The sequence below is a fragment of the Arachis hypogaea genome, chromosome 9 (genome assembly GCF_003086295.3).
Source record: "Arachis hypogaea cultivar Tifrunner chromosome 9, arahy.Tifrunner.gnm2.J5K5, whole genome shotgun sequence".
Classification (NCBI taxonomy): domain Eukaryota; kingdom Viridiplantae; phylum Streptophyta; class Magnoliopsida; order Fabales; family Fabaceae; genus Arachis; species Arachis hypogaea.
Window position 1 is genome coordinate 24333310 of NC_092044.1, and position 20047 is coordinate 24353356.

Here is a 20047-nt window from a genome sequence, read left to right on the forward strand (position 1 = left end):
AAGAATCACATTATCACAAATGAGAAAACAAAAATAATTAATTCTTTGGTAAACATAAATGTTGCAAAACTATTTGGCAATCCACCAACCCTCCATCAAATATATGAGCCCTGTTTTCTTTGGTATTCCATGACTTAAAAAATTCAAGATGAACCCCCACAAATAAAAATTGTACAACGACATTTACAAGCATCTATTTATCAGGATTAGCCCAGAACCTTGTAACTATATTTGTCTAATTAATTTCTCACTTTAACTATGTTAACCACTACACCTGTGTTGGTATTACCTGAGCCAAATGAGTCATTCGAGGTGTACTGTGATGCCTTACTGAAGGGTCTAGGCTGCGTGCTGATGCAGCATCATAATGTGGTGGCGTATGCCTCACGTCAGTTGATACCTCATGAAGTTAATTATCCTACGCATGATTTGGAGCTTGCTGCGGTTGTGTTTGCACTAAAGGTGTGGAGGCATTACCTCTATGGGGTTAAGTTCCAAGTTTTCTCTGATCACAAGAGTTTGAAGTATCTCTTTGATCAGAAATAGCTTAATATGAGACAAAGGAGGTGGATGAAATTATTGAAGGACTACGACTTTGAGTTAAATTACCATCCGGGAAAGGTGAATGTAGTGGCGGATGCGTTAAGTCGGAAGTCATTGTATGCTACTTGGATGATGATTTGAGAAGAGGAGTTGCTCAAGGAATTTGAGAGTTTAAAAATTGGTGTTTAAGAAGTGTCTGGGACTCTATGTTTGAGTCGATTACAGATTTCAAGTGATTTTAAATCCGAACTCCTAAAGGCACACAAAAACAATGATGTGTTATCGAAGGTGTTACCAGCTATTGAGCAAGGGAAGCAATGGAGAGTGTCGAAGGATCAAGATGGGTTATGGAGATTCAAGGGTAGGATCATTGTGCCGGATATTGGCACGTTGCGGCAAGATATCTTAAAGGAAACACACAAAAGCAGATCCTCCATTCACCCGGAAAGTACTAAGATGTACCATGATTTAAAGGCAATATTTTGGTGGTCGGGTACGAAGAATGATGTGGCGGAGTATGTCTCGAAGTGCTTAACTTGTCAAAAGGTAAAGATTGAACATCAATGACCTTCCGGGATGTTACAACCTTTAGAGGTTCTGCAATGGAAGTGGGAAAGCATTGTGATGGACTTTGTGTCGGGATTGCAAAGGATTAGGACCAGTTTTGATGCTATCTGGGTTATTGTGGACCGACTGATGAAGTCAGCTCACTTTTTACCCATTCGGATGACTTACAACCTTGAAGAGCTAGCACGGTTATACATAAAGGAGATTATGAGACTTCATGGTGTACCTGCTACTATAATCTCTGATAGAGACCCTCGTTTCACTTCGAGATTTTGGGGTACATTTTAGAAGGCTTTTGGAACCTGATTAAGATTGAGCACATCTTACCATCCTCAAACAGATGGTCAATCCGAGAGGAGGATCCAAACCTTGGAAGATATGTTGAGGGTTTGTGTTCTGGATCAGTCGGTGAGCTGGGATCACTATATTCTGCTAGTGGAGTTTGCGTACAATAATAACTACCATGCGAGCATCGGAATGGCTCCGTATGAGGCTCTATATGGGAGGAAATGTCAATCTCCGCTATGCTGGTATGAAGCTGGGGAGAAAAGCTTATTGGGGTCGGAGATGATAGCTGAGACTACTGAACAAGTCAAGAAAATCCGAGATAGGATGCTTACTGCTCAGAGTCGTCAGAAGAGTTACGCCGATCAAAGGCGGAAGCCCTTGGAATTTGAGGAAGGAGATCATGTTTTCCTTAAGGTTACTCCAACCACAGGAGTAGGTAGGGCGATTAAAGCAAAGCGGTTGAATCCTTGGTACATTGGTCCATTTTAGATCCTGGAGAGTGTTAGACTGATGGCATACCGGATGGCTCTACCACCTCATCTTTCAAACCTGCACGACGTATTTCACGTTTCGTAGCTTCGGAAGTATACTACTGATGCTAATCATGTGTTACGACCTGAATCGGTTCGGTTAAGAGAAGATTTGACGCTTCCGGTGGCTCCAGTCAGAATTGATGATACTAGTATGAAAAGGTTGCGTGGAATAGAGGTTTCGTTAGTCAAAGTGGCATGGAGTCGAGGCGGCGTTGAGGAACACACTTGGGAACTTGAGTCGGAGATGAGAACGGATTATCCGCAATTATTTTCAGGTAATTGAATTTGAATTTTGTGGGCAAAATTCCTAATTAGGTGGGTAGAATGTAAAACCTGGTTAATTAATGGCTAATTAACCCATAAATAAGAATTTATTTTAGAAAGCTAAAAATGTGATTTTTATGGCTTAATATGATAGAGGAGACTGAGACGAGAATTTCGATACTAATTTTATGGAAATCGGACTAAGATTGGACCGAATGGGCCAAACCGGGCCAACTAGACCCATATTGGGCCCTTGGCCCATCATAACTAAACCAAAACTTTAATTTTCAGCACTCTCTCTCCTCACTAAACACAAACACAAACACAAAGAACACTCTCACAAGTTCTCTCCCTTGGTTGATCTTCAAACCACCATAACTTTTGATCTAGAGCTCCGATTGCCACACTATTTACGGCCACACGTTCACCGTGAAGAGCTCTACAAAACCTATACTTTATTCTTGAGGTAAGCACGAAATCATTTCAGTTCTTTATCTCTAAATTTCAAATTTCATGGGTGAAAGTGTTGAGATTTTGGGCTCTTTGATGTTATAGGATCCAACTCTCTTGAAGGAGAAGATTAATCTTGTCTCCTTAAACCTTGGGTGTGGTAAGACACTCAACCTTGGGTATTGAGTTGTGGTGTTTGGGAATGATAATTGTGGCTTAGGTGGTGTGTATGTGCATATTGAAGCTTGATTGAGGTTTTGGAAAGCTTGAAAAAGGGCTTTGGTGTGCAAAAATATGTTCTTGGAGGTGTTGAGACCTTGAGAGCTTGTGGACAAGTGATTTGGAAGTGCTCCGGTTCAGCGTGGAAAATCGGCTAAGGTATGGTCTCGGTTTCCTGTATTTAAAATGTAATGTGGTGTGAAAACTTAGGCTAGAGGCCTTAACATAGGCATTGAATTGTTGATGTTATTGAATGGTTGAGATATATGATGTGGTCATATATGTGATTATGAATATTGATGCCTTGATGGTGTGATATGTGAGAAAAATGCATGTTATGATATATACTTGATGAATGATTGAGGTGGATTTATCGGTGAAACCATGTTGATGGTGAGTATGATATTGATTATGTATAATGATAGTTGATTGGAAATGGTATTGTTGGAAATTGGGATGAGGGATGATGTATGACATGTTAATATGTTTAGATTTTAGCCATTTGATTGAGATGGGTTAAAATGGTGGTATGGTGGGTGTGAATTTAATGAAAATGTTAATGTATGAGTTGGGGAGGCTTGAGGTTGATTTTTGGTATGTTTTGGGTTGATTTCAAAAAGGGATGAAATTGGTATATTTTGGTTGATTTTGAAAAGGGTTGAAATTGATTTGTTTTGAAAATGGCACTTTGTGATTTTTTATGAAAATATGGTTTTTGGGCATACTTTGACAGAGCATAACTTGGACTCCGGATCCCAGTTTTGTGCCAAGCTTGTTTAGAAATGAAATTGGATCCGGGATGTTCACGCCATTTGAAGAACGGGTGAAAAATGATTTAAAATGAAGAAGTTATGTCCGTCGAAAGATTGGGGATAGAATCTGTGAATTATAAAGCTTTTAACTCAGAAAAATTTTTGACAGAACGCGCATCCACGCTAGCCGTGAACGACGCGTACACATCATTTTCACTATCAACGCGTGCGCGTGGCCAATGCGTACGCGTTGGTGAGCTGCATCAAATGCCCAGCCATTTTCTGAGAGTTGTGCGAGAATTGTGCCAGTTTTGTGCGTGGGGCACAAAAGCACCCACGCTTACCCGTGGCTGACGCGTACGCGTCACTTGGCTATTTTTCAATCCACGCGTGCGCGTGGGCAACGCATACGTGTCGATGCACTTTTTGGCTTTTTCATGCGTACGCGTGGGTGACCCGCACGCGTGACCCTGTTTTCATCCCAAAGTTAATTTTTTAGTTTTAAAAGCGAAATTTTATACTTCTAAGCCTCCGATCTCACCCCTTATATTTGAAATCATTATGATATGCCTAGCAATGAAAAAGGAGTTAGGAGATGTGGTAATTTGTGAATGATGAAAGGGGAATATTTATGATCAATGATGATCAAAGATGATTATATGAGATACGGAAGATGGCAGTGGAAGTGCTTTATGTGCCATGAGCCGAAGGGATGTGTTTATTAATGAATTGGCTGGTTCTGGATTGAACTACGAGTCGGATGGCTGAGGTATTGCCGAGTTATGGCGGAGCCATTATTGATTATGGCCGAGTATAAATGCATATATGCTATTGAATGAAATGTGAATGTTGCACTTCCACTATCTGAGATACAAGTTTTCCTAGGTGAAAGCAGTGGCTAGCCACCACGTACTCCAGGTGGAGACTCGATACTCTGCTAACCCTATGTCGTAAGTGTGGTCGGACACTGTGAAAGTTCCGGATGAACTCGCCCCTGTGAATATACACCAGTGAGGGTGTTGGATATGGATTATGATTATGATCATGATTATGTTGAGTATAACTCGAGTTGGAGATGCACGACAGAGGGACAGTCCAATGGTTAACTACCAGGACTTGTCGGGTTGGCTATGTAATCGACAGATGATATCATCAGCCATTAGGACAGGCATACGTCATATACATATTATGTGAATTGTTTGAGATTGCCTAATTGACTGCATATTACTTGCTAATTGTCTAAATGCCTTATCTGTTCCTATTTGTATATCTCTTGTTTGATATAACTGTGTTTGCCATATTATACTCCTGCTGGTGGTTGGGAGGTCTGAAGGAATTGAAAAGGGAAGTATTAGTTAGACTGAAGAATCCTTAATCAGTTGCCATTTATGGTTTAGCATGTTCATAAGCTTTGAATTAATTGTTGGAAGTTCTAGGATTGCCTTTGGCTTTCCCAGGACATTACATGTTAGATATGTGGGCACTGTTACCATACTGAGAATCTCCGGTTCTCACCCATGCGGATTTTGTAGTTTTTAGATACAGGACGTGAGGCTTCTCGCTGAAGCATGCTGGAGACTTTTGTATTAGCGAAGATCCTTGGTTCTCGGGACTCTATTTTTTTTTTGTTTATATGTTTTTCTTAGATACTTTTATCTCCACTAAATAATACAAACTGTGATGACTCCTCTTAGAGGAGATTTTGGAGAATAGATTTTCTGTATTTATGTCCCTTTGGGTTTCCGTTGGGGTTTCTTATTTCATTTACATGTATATATTGCTATGCTCGGACCGGTTATCTTCGCAACCAAATTTTGAGTTTTGATATTCCTGCTTTTGACACTCCTTGTATATATATAATCTGGTGATAGTTCTTTCCTTTATTTGTTACGTTTTCGATCGGAGTGTTGCGCTTCCGAGTGACAATTTTGTTTTACCCCTTTTTCTTCAAAGGCTCCTGGTTATAATCTTTATTCGCACTACTATATGTACAAAATTTTAATTTTTAGAGGTCGTAATACCTTGCCACCTCTGAATTATGACTTAAGCATAAGACTCTGTATGGTAGGGTGTCACACTATGCACTATATAAATATCTTAGTTTAAAATAACTAATATTTTTATGATGAAGTAATGTCATTTTCATTTATTATTTCAACAACAATGTCATACAAATATTATGTCTTGTGAATTATATTTTATTTTATACAATTAATGTTTTTTTAAAAAAAAGATTTTTCTATTTTTTAATTTTTTACATTCTATTTATATATTTTCATATATTCAAGATTTGAACTTATTTGATAAAGGATCTTTTGAGAAATAAAAGTTTTTTTTCTTAAATCCTCTTATTTATATTTGTAAGGCGTATTTTTAACTTGTTGAGGTCCAAAATCAGAAGAGATTTCAACTAATAAGGATCAAACGAAATCTATTTCTCGTAGCTATAATATTCTTGCTACAAATGTGATTGAAATTATCAAATGTAAACTAGCAAATTAAAATGTATTTATTACAGTGGTTTATGTTAAATGTTCAAACATAAAAAGTAGTTGCAGATTATAAGTTTACTAAGACAAATGAATTTAATCATCACATTCAAATAATTTTTCTCCTCAAATCCTAATATTATTAGTATGTATTTCTTGATATTTTTGATTACCCGTTATAATAAAAATCAGAAGTGAAAATAGGAGAAGAATAAAAAAATTGAATGAGAGAAAAATGAGAAATATTTTATTTAACATAACAAACTTTGTATTTCTTTCATTTCTATCTAAGAACTCCACCGATCTCCTCTTCTCCATTTTTATAGCTTCATCCTCAGCTTTTTCAAGTTGAGCAGTCTTCTTCACCAATAAATGATAAATATTATAAATTAAATGGCTAGACATACAAAATTATTGTTCTTAATGAACTTGCAAAACTACTTGCAAATACTAAATAAAACTTTGTATAATTAGTGTCTTTGTTCTTTGTTCTCATCATTGATACTAATTTATACTACATAATTATCTTGCTATATTTGGTGACACTAATTAAGATTTAACCATTAAATTCCACAATCTACAAAAGTAGAGAGGGAGAGCACAAAACAGTCATTTAATAACAATCTACATATTAGTATATTTTTTTTTATTCTAAAAGAAATTTAAAAAAATGTTGTAAAACTATTGCTGTTTTCTAATTTTTTTTAAGAAACACAAATAAACGTATCCGCTGGAAGTGTTTGAATTGCTAGACTTGGTAGTTAAATATTTAATATTTAAAATATTATTATTTTGAGTAATATTTAATGCCTTTTTTTCTCAAAGGTGAGTACCCGTGATATAATTCGTAGCTAGTTGCTTCAATTTAGATATTTGATAAAATGCTAATTGATTCAATTTGTTATGACGCTCAACTTATTCTATAAATCGAATTCATCTAATTCGATTTACTATGGAATATAAGTTTCATTATAGCGGGACTCACAATGACAAAACAAAAATATAAGTTATATAAATTCTTTTAGTATAATAATCCAATAATACATTTTAAGTCCATACTTTTAAATATTGCTAGCTAATTAATAATAAAAAATAAAATTTATTTATTTTTTAGTATTCCTCAATGTTAATTACTAAAGATAAAAAAAAATATTTTTTCATTACACAATCAATTTCACGAATAAAGAATCGAAACGAAGAATTGAAAAATTATTAGAGATCTATTCACTGACCTCGATTTTGTAATCAAAACAGTGGATTATTTTCTAAACACTACAATGAAGAAATTGATTGGATCTTTGCTGATTGCTGCAACTGTGATTATCAATTAATGCTGAACAAATATTGGATATTAAAGAGATGGATAAAAAATGAAGAAAAATTGGATATTAAGTAGATGGATAACTGGAATAAAAACAATGAAAATTTTGATAATCAAGGAGATTGATAAGCGATTTCAATTATAGGATTGAGTAATTGATGATAGATTATTTACCAATTTATAATCTTAATATTAAAGAAAAGATAAGATTAGAGTATCTAAATCAAAATAAAAACTTAAAAATTGAAGATAGAATTTTAAAGATAAGATAGATGAATAATAAAATAATAATTGCTAAACACGAGCAGAAAAATTGGGAACGGCATAATATATAACATAGTGCACAATTCAATCGATTGTATAACACAACCAATCTATTGAATTGTGAAAATTCATATTACTTTGAAAACTTAAATCAATTGGGTAACACAACCAATCGATTGAATTGTGAGACCTCGTATTGTTTTGAAGCCTTCAATCGATTGGGTAACATGAACAATCGATTGAATTAAAAAAAAATCCACATTCTAAGCATCGTTCAATCGATTTGGGAAAACTATACTATTGTCCAACATTCAATCGATTGTTTTGTGGAAACCTAAATTCCAATCGATTGAATTATGGGAAACCTGAAATTTAATCTATTGTTTTGTGAATCCAATCAATTGATTTTCGAATCCAATCAATTTATTTTCTAAGAAACACGATTTCACAACTCTATATGAATATAATGGATCAAAGATAAAATTTTAATCAATTAGGATCACCAAAAAGATTATTACGATTAATAGAAGATCTAATTCGTTATTGTTTTTGTTTTTTATTATTAACAAACATGATAGATGAATGATAAAATAATAATTTATAAAATAAAAATAGATTTTATAATTAAATAATATATAAAGGATAAATTTGTAAGTAAAATTAGATAAGAACTATTTAGTAGTTATTAAAAAACTTAAAAAAATATGTTTTATAATGAGACTATTTAATGGTCCAAACGGTCTACCACCATCAAATCTGGTACCGCATTCATGGGTAAAAAATTCTTTTTGAGCTCATGTGAGTAGTTTTGTCAACATTGACATCTCATGGGTAAAAATATATGTTTTTTCTAAAATTAAAGAGGCTAGAATGAGAGCTATGAGAATATCAAGATAAGAATTCATTAAGATTTAGGGTTTTTTATTTTAAAATCTAAAAGCAAAAATAGAAATATAAAAATGGTAATCCGTCATATTAATTTCTAATATTTTTTTAGATATATTATTTTTAATAAAAATTTGATAAATTAGTTACCATTTTTTAAAATGCTAGTCTATAATAATAAAATAAAATAAAATATTTTTTATATTTATTTTTTTAAAAAAAAGACAGGTTAATCTTTAATTTTTTTTTTGAAAATAGTGTGATTTAGGGGTAATTCTCTGAAATTTTTTAGAAAATAAGAGCCTAATTTGTTTTTGTATATTATTAGAGACTAATATTCTAAAATATCATGGACCAATAATTTTTTTGTTACGCATGAATTTGTTTGAAGCAAAAGTTACTACACAGACCAGTTGAATAATTAGGAGTATCACTCATAAGAATAAAAACATAAATAGTGTTTATATCTTGTTTGAAATAAGAAATAGAGATAAAAACATGTTGTATTAGGCCATAGCATTCTTGTACCTTTCTCTTAATACCTAAACAGAACATGCATTAAGACATATTTTCTTGTGTTTTCTGGGATTATTTTTTGCTACTAAAGCACTACATTACAAAGACAACTTGTGTACTTTGCTTATCTGCCTCTCTATCTTTGTTAGTTGTTACTATACTATCCACACACTACTAATATCTTTCATACATAAACGTAAAATAAGAAATTTAAAATTTATTTTTTAACAAAATTAATTACAATTTCAGTATTTGTAATATAATCAAATAAAAATTGGTACTATGAACTATCAATTAAGATAAATAAATGTACATTTGTTTTAATTAATTCTAACTTATAATAAAACAAATGCATTAGTAATTTATTCTTAATTCATTCTTGGGAATATTAAAAATAATTTACAACAATTTATAATAGTAAAAAAAATTATAATATCCAGATGTAATATTCTCGAGCGTAATATTCTTAGAAATTAAATATATTTCCATTATTTCAAAGAATTAAAAACTATAAGCAGAAAAAATTATAAAATCTCGTTAATGGAATAAGGGAATTTTATCACTGTGATATGTTTTAACGAGACAGAGACAACCAAATACATGGGTCAATTCCAAAATGATGATGCTTTAAGAGAAAGAAATAATATGATATAAGATATATATGACACACAAATTTTAAATTTTTATAAAATACAAAGACATAGCATATATAAAATAAAAAATATTGTTTTAAATATATTATCAAAATAATATCAATTTAATTAAAAAATAATATCAAATATATTATCAAAATATTTTGATATTTTATTGATATTATAATATAAATTAATTTTTTATTTTTAATATTTTTAGTTATATAAAATATTTAAAATATTATTTTAATAAATAATAATATATACTATTTATAAATTTATTTTAAAATTATATGTTAAGAATAAAGTTAGACACATATCATAATATTTAAATATGTTCAAATATATCGAATAAATATTGTAACTAAAATATGTTTAACATGAGAATACAATAACTTAGTATCTGTGCTTGATCGTGCTTTAGACTCAACTCTCCAAAACTCCTTAAGCACATGATTACTTCACTTTCTTTTGAAGATCATCATGTGCACCAAATTAAAAATTAAAAGTGAACTTCTTGAAACACAGTTCAAGATTTTGGAACCGTGATATCAAAAATATAATGACGACATTATTAAGGTAATAAGCTGTTTTTTCATTTCATTTTTGGAAAAAAATGAAACTAATCCAAACATAGATTCAAGATAGAAGCTTAATGGTCCCCATTTACGATGATGAAGGAGTTTAGCGCCAATTTTCAAAGAGACATAAATTAAACAAATTTTATAATTTATAGGCATTGATGGAGAACATACATGCCCCGATTTGGCATCGTACAAATTGAATAACTATGTTACTAGCTAATAAAATGGACCACACTACCTTCTATCTGAATTGTGTAAGAACTGAAACATGGTTCTCCCCTATACGAAAGAACACGTTTTGACATGAAATAAAATTATAAAAATTCCTGCCTATTTTTATAGGATTATTCCATCTACGGGAAGGTGCAAGGACGCTTATGATTAACAAAAGTTGGTGCGAATATTAAGAATTTTTTTTTTGTTTATTGTGATTTAATTTACGAGTAAAATTCAAAAGAATTTAACTAATATGTGTTTGTTATTTATAGGGTACATGATAAAATTATTATTAATAAAAGTTTTTAAATTTTTTTGTAATAAATATAAAACATTTGTATTAAAAATTTAAATTTTTGTATTTTTAATAAAAAATCATTTATAATCTTAATATGTATTTTTAAAATACAAAAATAACTAAGCCCAATTTTAAATGAGTCTCATAAATTTTTTAAATGAATGTTTTAAATTAGTAGTTGATCTTTGTTTATAATCATTAATACCTGAATTTTTAATTGTGAGACACATTGATCATTTTGTTCTTGTAGATTTTGGTAGTTTGACATGGAGACTAAAATATTTCTTTTTGGTAGCTTTATCTTTCATTTATTCTTTAACTAGTATTTTTATTCGTAATATAATTACGAAAATATAAATCTTTTTAAATTATGTCATTTTTATTCTGATATTATAGATTATAGCACAAAAGAATTATAGAATCAAACTATTTTTATAAAAAGATCGTAGGGGACAAAAGTCTTCGTCGGTTAATAAGACAAGGATCTTCGTAGATAAAAAATCAAATAATAAGATTTTTAGTTATTATTTTCATGTGAAAGAATTTGATTTATTACTAATAATTAATTTTAATATTTGTTATCTAAAATTTAAAATGATTTAACTTGTATACTTTTAATTAGGTGTTAAGTCTGTTGCACAGATAGAAATAATTAATTTTTATACTTGCTATTTAAAAATATTTTTTTTCTCTTTATGTATATAAAAATATAATTATATATTAGCATAAAAAAATTATATTGATAGTCATAAAATTAACTCAAAATTAATTTTTTTAAAACAATCGAATCTTGATTTTAACTTTTAATCATAACATTAGTATTCGCTCTAAATTATATTTAATAAATATTTAAAAGAAGAAAAATAAAAATATAGATTACAAAGATAAATAGTAAAAATATAAAATTAAATAAAAAAGTTTAAAAATATGTATATAATAATAATAATAATAATATTTTTTATTTGAATTATATTATTTTGTTAATTTTATTTTTTGTAGAACAAAAAGATAAAAAAAATAGAGAATGAGAGAAAAGAGAGAGAAAGATAAAGATGAAGATTGAGAGATGGAGTTTGTTAATTTTGAAAGAAAAAAATTAATTTAGTTATAATAAAAATATCTGATGACACATTTTGATTTGTCAAATTACTAATATAAAATATAAATTATAAATTATATATAGAGTGAGAACTGGGAAGAGTAGAGAGAAATAGAAAAACGGAGAGAGATACATAAGAGAATTTAAGAAGGGGATTTATTAATTTTAGAAAGAAATATTTTTTCTCAATTTGAATAAGAGAATGTCATGTGTGACATTTGGTTATTAAATTAGATAATAATATATAAATATATCATAATTATATATAGAGTGAGAAGGATAAAGAGAAATAGAAAAAGGGAGAGAGATAGATGAGAGAATTTAGAAGATAATTTATTAATTTTAGAGAATAATATTTTCTCTCAAATTTAATAAGAGTGTCATGTCACACATTTTGTTATTAAATTAGATAATAATATATAATATAATATAATATATAATATAACTATATTTTAATTTCAATATTTTAATTTTAATATAATTAAAAAATGTCATGTTGCACATTTTGATTGTCAAATTTATAATTATTTATTGATTCATTGATAATGATATATAAAAAAGATAAAGTGGTTGAAGCAACGAGAGGAATAGATAAAGGAAGAGACAGAAGGGGAGAACTCTTTAATATTCGATGAAAAGATTTGATTTCAATTGCAATGAGAGAATGACATGTGACACATTTTGGTTGTAAAATTAATATGGATGAAGAAAGAACACTTTAATTTTAGATGGAAAGATTTGATTTTAATTGTAATGAGAAAGTGACATGTGACACATTTTGATTGTAAAATTAATAGAAAGAATGATAGAACTCTTTAATTTTGAAAGAAAAATTTTAACTTTAATTACAATAAAAAATAATATATAGCACATTTTGATTGTAAAATTAGATATATATAATAGATAATAGATTTACCTTCATGCATTTGGTGTTTCTTTTGTAATTTACTTGTTGTGTCTTAGCATTTAACCATTTTGATTATTACTCCGGCTTATAATCTCGCCAAACCATTTATACTTGACATTTAATTTAACCGCAAGCATCACACTGCCTTGGAGGCGGTTGGCTCATTGGGTGATCAATCCTAGAGCCGAAATCCCAGGCGGTTTATCGTATGATGTTCATAAATTAAATTTGAGGCAAATGAACTAAAAAATTAAATTTGAGGCAACCAGTAATGTCAAATGCTGCATTTATTTATGGGGACAAGATACTGAGACAGAGATATAGAAATATAGAATTGTGTTTGACAGATAAAATATAGACAAAAACATTATGTTTAAAGACACAAAATTAGTGTATTTTGTGTCTATTTTAACAGAAAGAACACAGAAATACTAACAAGTAACACAATTTATTTTTTATTTTTCTTTCATTATTCTTGTTTATTTTTCATAATTATACTTTTTGTTATTATATTTTTTTCTCAAAATTTTTTAATTAAAAAAATGAGAATAAATTAGATTTTCATAATTTGTTCGATTTTATCACCAAACATAATACAAGAACACTAAATTTTGTATTTCTATTCTTTATGTCTTATTCTCAGTGTCTTGTCTAAAACAAACGCAGTTTTAGTTCACAAAAAAAAATAATTAAACTTAAAAGCAAGAAGCTAAAAAGAATGCAACAATTGAAAAGAAACATTTATAAAAAATAGAGTAGTTAACCGATATGATTACTAGGTTGTAGTTAGAAGTAGAATCTTTTGAGGTTGGTTGAGTTTCATGATCTCGAAACCTTAGAGCCATCCAGGCTTTCTGGCTCATAAGCTTCCTTTCCATGGATGGTCTTTACCCTAAACAACACCCTTCGCAACTAGGGAAAAGTTTGCTTTAGCCAAGAGTGGTGGCTCCGATACCATGGCACCTGATAACGAGATCGTCTTCTAGGAAGCACCTAGGCACACACCTACTATTATATTTCAATCTCACTCATCGCTTCAGGAAAGCTTTGTTAATCTGCACCATATCTCTTATCCTGTCAAGGATATCTTTCTCTACTATTTTGTTAAATCCTCATCGCAGTATACTAAGGCTTGGCTCTCTAGATTAGTTGGAAGGAAGGTCATTTCCTCAATTGTGGACAATGATACTATGTGGTACAACCAGAGCATGCAACCACGCTTGTTGGCCTAGAAACCTTTTTCATTGTCCATCCTTTTCTTCAACCCCTTTATGATTACCTTGTTAGTTGATCAACTTGTCTATTTTTCTAAGGATGCTCAATCGAGGAAGATGTCTGATTGATTCTCAGACCCTTTAGGAACTCACAATTTTTTTTTTACACTATCACATCTCAAATCTAGTAATGATCCCACTCCATAGGAACTTGCATTGTGCTTCTAAGATCATAGATAGGCCTTTAGTCTCGATGCATTTGGCAGAGTAATTAATGGCGGCAATTAGATACTTGAGCTTTTCGGGAGCTAAGAAAGGGCCCCATCAAATCTGTTCTTCATTTGGAAAATGATGCACTAGGACAAAAGTCATCTCTTTCAGAGGCGTCTTGTATAACTTCGCATGAATTTTCCATTGGTGACACATCTTCAGGTACTTCATGGAATCTCATATCACCGCTAGTCAGTAATATCCCACCCTGATAAGCTTTTAAGCAAACACCTTGTCTTCAAATGGTGACCACAATGCCCTTCATGGATCTCTTGCAGAATTTACTATGTTTGGTGGGGCTCCATGCACTTCATGATGGGCATGTTAGGTCTCGTTTGTAGAGCTAGTCAGAAATAAAGGTCTATCAAGTTGTTTTGTGTTGCAACCTTTATAATACTCTACCATACAGAGTTTTATGATAGGACGTAAATAAAAGATAGCGAGGCGCTACGACCTCCAAAAGTGAAATACATACATACATACATACATACATACATACATACATACATATATATATGTATGTATGTATGTATATAACAAGAATAATATAGCTAGGACCTTTGAAAGAAAAGAGGTACAATCAAAACAAAATCGAAGATGCATCGCTCATGAAAAACAATACGATAGAAAATTTATACAAAAAACCAAAAGATAGATATATAGAGAAAGTTTCAATAGATAAGTATAATCAAGATCTAGGCTTGACCTTCGAAGCAAAGGCCAGCCAGAGTATACATATACATATATACAACCCAAAATATTTTTCAAAAGACAAAATATAAATCCTGTTTCTCCAAGTCAACCTCTAGAAGGGACAATATACAAATATATACAAAATACAAAGCATAAAGTTCCAAAGATAAGTCTTCACTTCCAAGAAATCAAATCCAGCATGCTCAGCGAGGCGCGTGGCATGTTTTGCATCTAAAAAATAACAGAATGTGTATGGAATGAGAACAGAAGGTTCTCAGTATAATAACAGTGGCCAATAGGTAAGATATAAGGCTCCGTGAAGGCGAAGGCAATCCTAAACTTCTATATCCCAAATCAAAGCCTAGAGTTCTCACTAACAAAAAATATGATAATTCTACCTAAGGATTCTAATCTATATCTTCAGTTTTAGTTCTCTATAAACCTCCCATTCTCCAGGTGATACAACCCTCAGCTCTCTTCTGCCACGTAAGGGATCTCTCAAGTTCAAACACATACAAAGCATGCAAGTAATACAAAATTAAGGAAACAAATACAACATTTAAGTCACATAACATATAAATACAGATAATCAAATAGGCAATCCAAAACACATATTGCATACCCAAACAAATCATACAATGTACATGATGCCTGTCTGCCCTATAGTCGATGAGTCTCATCTGTCGGTTAAATAGCCAAACCCGAAATGTCCCGTAGTGAACCCTGGACAGAAACACCACATCACGGAGCAAGTGGGACTAAGCCACAACCCTTGCATACTAGCCGCTTAACCAAAAACAAGTGAAACAAACCACTACTACTACGTACTACCCAGGTGGGTGATTACGAACTCAACCCGGAGCAAGTGGGACAAACTACAATCCTTGCCACTTCCCAAGTGTGTCTCAATTACTAATCTGAAGCAAGTGGGATGAACCACAACCTTTGCTACTACCTAGGTGTCTCAAACTTTAACCCAAAGCAAGTGGGACAAGGCTCGACTCTTGCATACTACCCAAGCAAGACATCTCAATCTCATAACCATCCTCAATATATTTTAATCTCTTAGTCATTCACATTATCATATCTCTCTCTTAGTCACTCACATTATCCTTATAATCATAATCAATCATTCTCATTATCATAATTATCCCCACCATAACTCCACATCTTAACATCATAATCATTTTCATCATGTCCCAATCCAAAATCAGTTATCCTCGTCATAACTCTCTCATTACACTTAATCTATTTTTCTTCAATGTCAATTTAACACCCTCAACTTGTTCGCCCTCATTCCGAAGCCTGAAAACTAGCCATCGGACCTTAAATAGGGGTTACCGAAGTTTACAAGCCTGTCGGGAGGTCAAACAGTTAAAAACAGAATTTTGTGTGAAAAACATGGCTTGTGCCTACGCATTATTGTGTGCGTACGCACAACTTGTAAAAATTCCAGGGTATGCGTACGCACACCCCTCTTGCGTACGCATGAGTCTCAATCTATGCTATGCTATGTGCGTGCGCACGATAGTGTGCGCGGGCACACAAACTAGAATTTCTGGTTTTCTACATCACAAAATTTAGTTTTTTATACCTAACTTCTGACATTCATAACCTTCTCTACAAAATTCCAGTTTTCCTCTTCTTTATACCGTCTTAAATCTCTCTTAACCATCTTCGATTTAAAATAAAGTTCACTCAAATCCAAACTCCAAGGGCCAAGTTATGGCCCGCCGAAGTTGGTTAAAGTTATGTTTTTACCCAACTTGCCTCAACCTATTCTTTAACCAATTTCCCAATTCATTTCAATCCAAAACACTTCTATTACCATTTTTTAACCTTCCAAACATTCAATTATCAACTTCTAATCATTACAAGCCTAATCAAACCAACTCTAATTCATTAATCACAATCATTATTTGTAATTCAATTTCAACAACACATCATTAGACAATTTCAAATTTTAACCACCAAAGAGTTCATACATTCACATGTATATATACACATTTAATTCACCAAATCCAATAATTCAGAATATTCAAGCCTATCTTACAACAACTAGCCTAAGTTTTCACGTAATATTATAAATTAACTACAGGAAACAAAAATCATACCTCGGCTGATTTTTTCCAAAGCTCAAAACACCAAACTTCAAGCTTCCAAAACTTCCAAACAACTCCAATAAGCTCCATCCACCAAAGCTTTGTTCCAAGTACTCCAATTTACCAATTTGACTTCAATCAACATAAAATTTAACCTAATTTCATACAATTCCATTTTATCCATGCTAGGGTTTATAAATTCATTAATTCACAAGAGTTTAGTGATTTTTTTATCTTACCCATTGATGATTAGGACAAAATCCAATAATTATCCAAGGCTAAATTATACCTAATCCATCAAAATCATGAAAATCTCTCAATATTCAAACCACAAATGTGAATCTGAGTGGAAGGAAGAATTGGGCAACAAAATCAGAGTTCCTTACTATTTTGTTCAGATAGAATTATAGAGCTCAACAAGACGAATGCGTGGTCGCAAACGGTGTAGCGATCGGAGTTTCAGATTGAAAGTTATGGAAGATTCAAATATGAGGTGATTTGGGGTTAGGTTTTTCTTCGTCAATCTCTCTTTCTCAGCATGGAAAATGAATTGGGAAAGGGAAGAAGGCTGATTGCAAGTCTCACCTATTTTAGCCCGTTGGCCCAATTTTAGGTCAAAATCTTTAAAATTAGTGTTTAAATTTGCGATTTAATTATTTTTACATCTTAAAATATAAAAATTAATTTCCTAATCTCCTTGACTCATAATTAATTTATTTATTAATTATTCATTAATTAATAGGATTTTACAACCTTTTAGCCCCAAGTAAATCTTTAACTAGTATTTTGTTCTGGATAGACAATTACCATATTACGGTAATCTTGCTACCTTGACCATTTAGGCCCATTACAAGAAAAATGCTAAGTACCATCAGATTTCCTATTGAAAAATAGAAAAAATCCAACGGTAAGTTAATTACCGTCTGAGTTGCGGTCGAAACAATCGAACGATATAAAACTCGTCGTTAATTACCGTCGGATTCTGCAACGGAATATAGTTAGTATGAAAATAGATCGTGTTGTACGTTACTGTTGGAAATTTTTTACGGTAACATTGGCGTCACATCATTCATTTTTCCGCCATATTACCAACGGATTCATCCGATGGTAATACCGATGGAAATACTTTTTCAAATTTTTTTAAATATAATGTTACTGTCGGAATATTTCAACAGTATTTCTGAAGATAGAATTTTCATTTTTTTAAATTATATTTTCACGTCTATATGTAGTGTACCTTTATAATTAATAATTGAAACAGTGCTTCAAACCTGATGTGAAGTACAAGAAATATAAATTACAAATACCAAATGATGGTAACTGAAATATCTGACATAATACTAACTATATTACATTCACAAAACTATATTTACAGTCACTGAAATATATATTACAAATATACAAAGTTTCTTAAAGAAATACATATTACAAAAATATGTTTACATTAACTCTAATCAGATTCATCATCTTCTTCTTTTGGTTCACCATCCTCCTCTTCTGATGTAGTTTCCTGATTATCATCGAACTCTTCTTCGTCGCTATCGACCCTATTTTCTTCTTGAATATCATCATCCTCTAGTGGAAGTGTGTCGGCATCTAATCCAAGGAAAATGATGTCATCATCCATAACAGCAGACCTAAGAAAGATTGGCTCACCGGTATCAAGCACCATTTTCGAAGGAGTTGAGTCGTCAATCTAGTAAGGTTCCTGACTCTCTATCTTATCATCAGTTTCGATGTGGCCTCTTGCCTTACTCTTAAGCACAACCACCTAACTACAGTTGCATGAACCTGGATAAGTCAAATAGTATACCTGTCGTGCATTTTAAGGTAGTATAAAAGGATCGTAGTGCCTATATTTTTATTTACATTAAATTTAGTGATATTGTAGTCTTTGTACTTTTGTGTTCTTTTTCTTGAACTTGGATCATATCATTCTCATTTAAACACTCACACTTTGTACGTAATGCAACAGAAATACCGTAATTTAATTATATTGCGCAACACACCAAATCAATCAGAATGGACCCCGCCTGAATCCCATGAACCCAAACTTCGGTGTTATCTATTTTATTTCCAATTGACCATTGTAAGGTATGAAATCAATATTTGTTTACATTATAAATCAGGTAGCTAGTGGCCTTAATCATTGAGCCACAACTAAGTGCAACTAGTTCTAAATCTATTGTCTCAATTAGCTGCACCTTGACGTATTCTCAGAACCAATGTGAAAAATTATTCAATGAGGTCATTGGATTTGCCTCTCGGAATAACCTACATGATAGAATAGCATAATGAAGTTTTAATTAGATTAAGAAGCTAATGTGTTATTGATTGCAATATTTATGAAGACTTAAAAAACTCACATAAAATAGGATGAAATTTGGTCACAATTAAGCAATATGTGCAAATGTGCAGCGTCGATCTCATTCTGCTCTAACCAATAGTCATTGCCCGCACCCATTACAGATCCTTCCTACAAAAAGATTGGGTATGTTATTTTACTTGACGAGGATTCTCCCCTCTTATCATTCCTTACAACCCTTATTCTACGTAACTCAATATGCGATTGATAATAGAAGGAGCAAAATGTGGAAGTTTCTTTAGCCAGTAATGCTTCTAGATGTTGTCCTCAATCCGAGTTGTATTCTTCATCCCATCATATTCGATGGTAATTGACAACTATTGGACCAAGAATGTCATGACCCACCATTCCAATGAGGAAGCATGACTTCATATTCATAAAAATGAACACCTGATTTTGCAAACTAGCCTCGAAAAAATAGACTTTGTCTTTCTTTTGATAGATTTGTCCATAACATCCATCTAAGCCTCTTGTATTCATGTTTACGTGTGGTTGTTATCCAATATAATCTTCTACTTAAAATGTGTGTGTGTATGTGTGTGTGTAACAAGTACAAAAGAGTGAGAAAATATTTTT

At 31.8% G+C, this 20047-nt stretch overlaps 1 protein-coding gene across 1 annotated transcript; it reads left to right on the forward strand.

The window, feature by feature from the left end:
- The first annotated feature begins 258 nt into the window (after positions 1-258).
- Positions 259-18430, forward strand: LOC140175092 (uncharacterized). The gene is made up of 4 exons (XM_072202007.1): positions 259-444; positions 769-1089; positions 1359-1556; positions 18368-18430. The coding sequence occupies exons 1-4, from the start codon at positions 259-261 to the stop codon at positions 18428-18430; spliced, it is 768 nt and encodes a 255-aa protein (XP_072058108.1).
- The last annotated feature ends 1617 nt before the right edge of the window (positions 18431-20047 follow it).

Excerpts from the sequence above, each read along its gene's own strand:
- LOC140175092 (XM_072202007.1), top strand. The coding sequence starts at position 259 with ATGTTAACCACTACACCTGTGTTGGTATTACCTGAGCCAAATGAGTCA. Across the intron at positions 445-768 it reads ATGATTTGGAGCTTGCTGCG|ATTTCAAGTGATTTTAAATC; the intron begins GTTGTGTTTGCA and ends AGTCGATTACAG. Across the intron at positions 1,557-18,367 it reads ATTCTGCTAGTGGAGTTTGC|TGCTTCAAACCTGATGTGAA; the intron begins GTACAATAATAA and ends TAATTGAAACAG.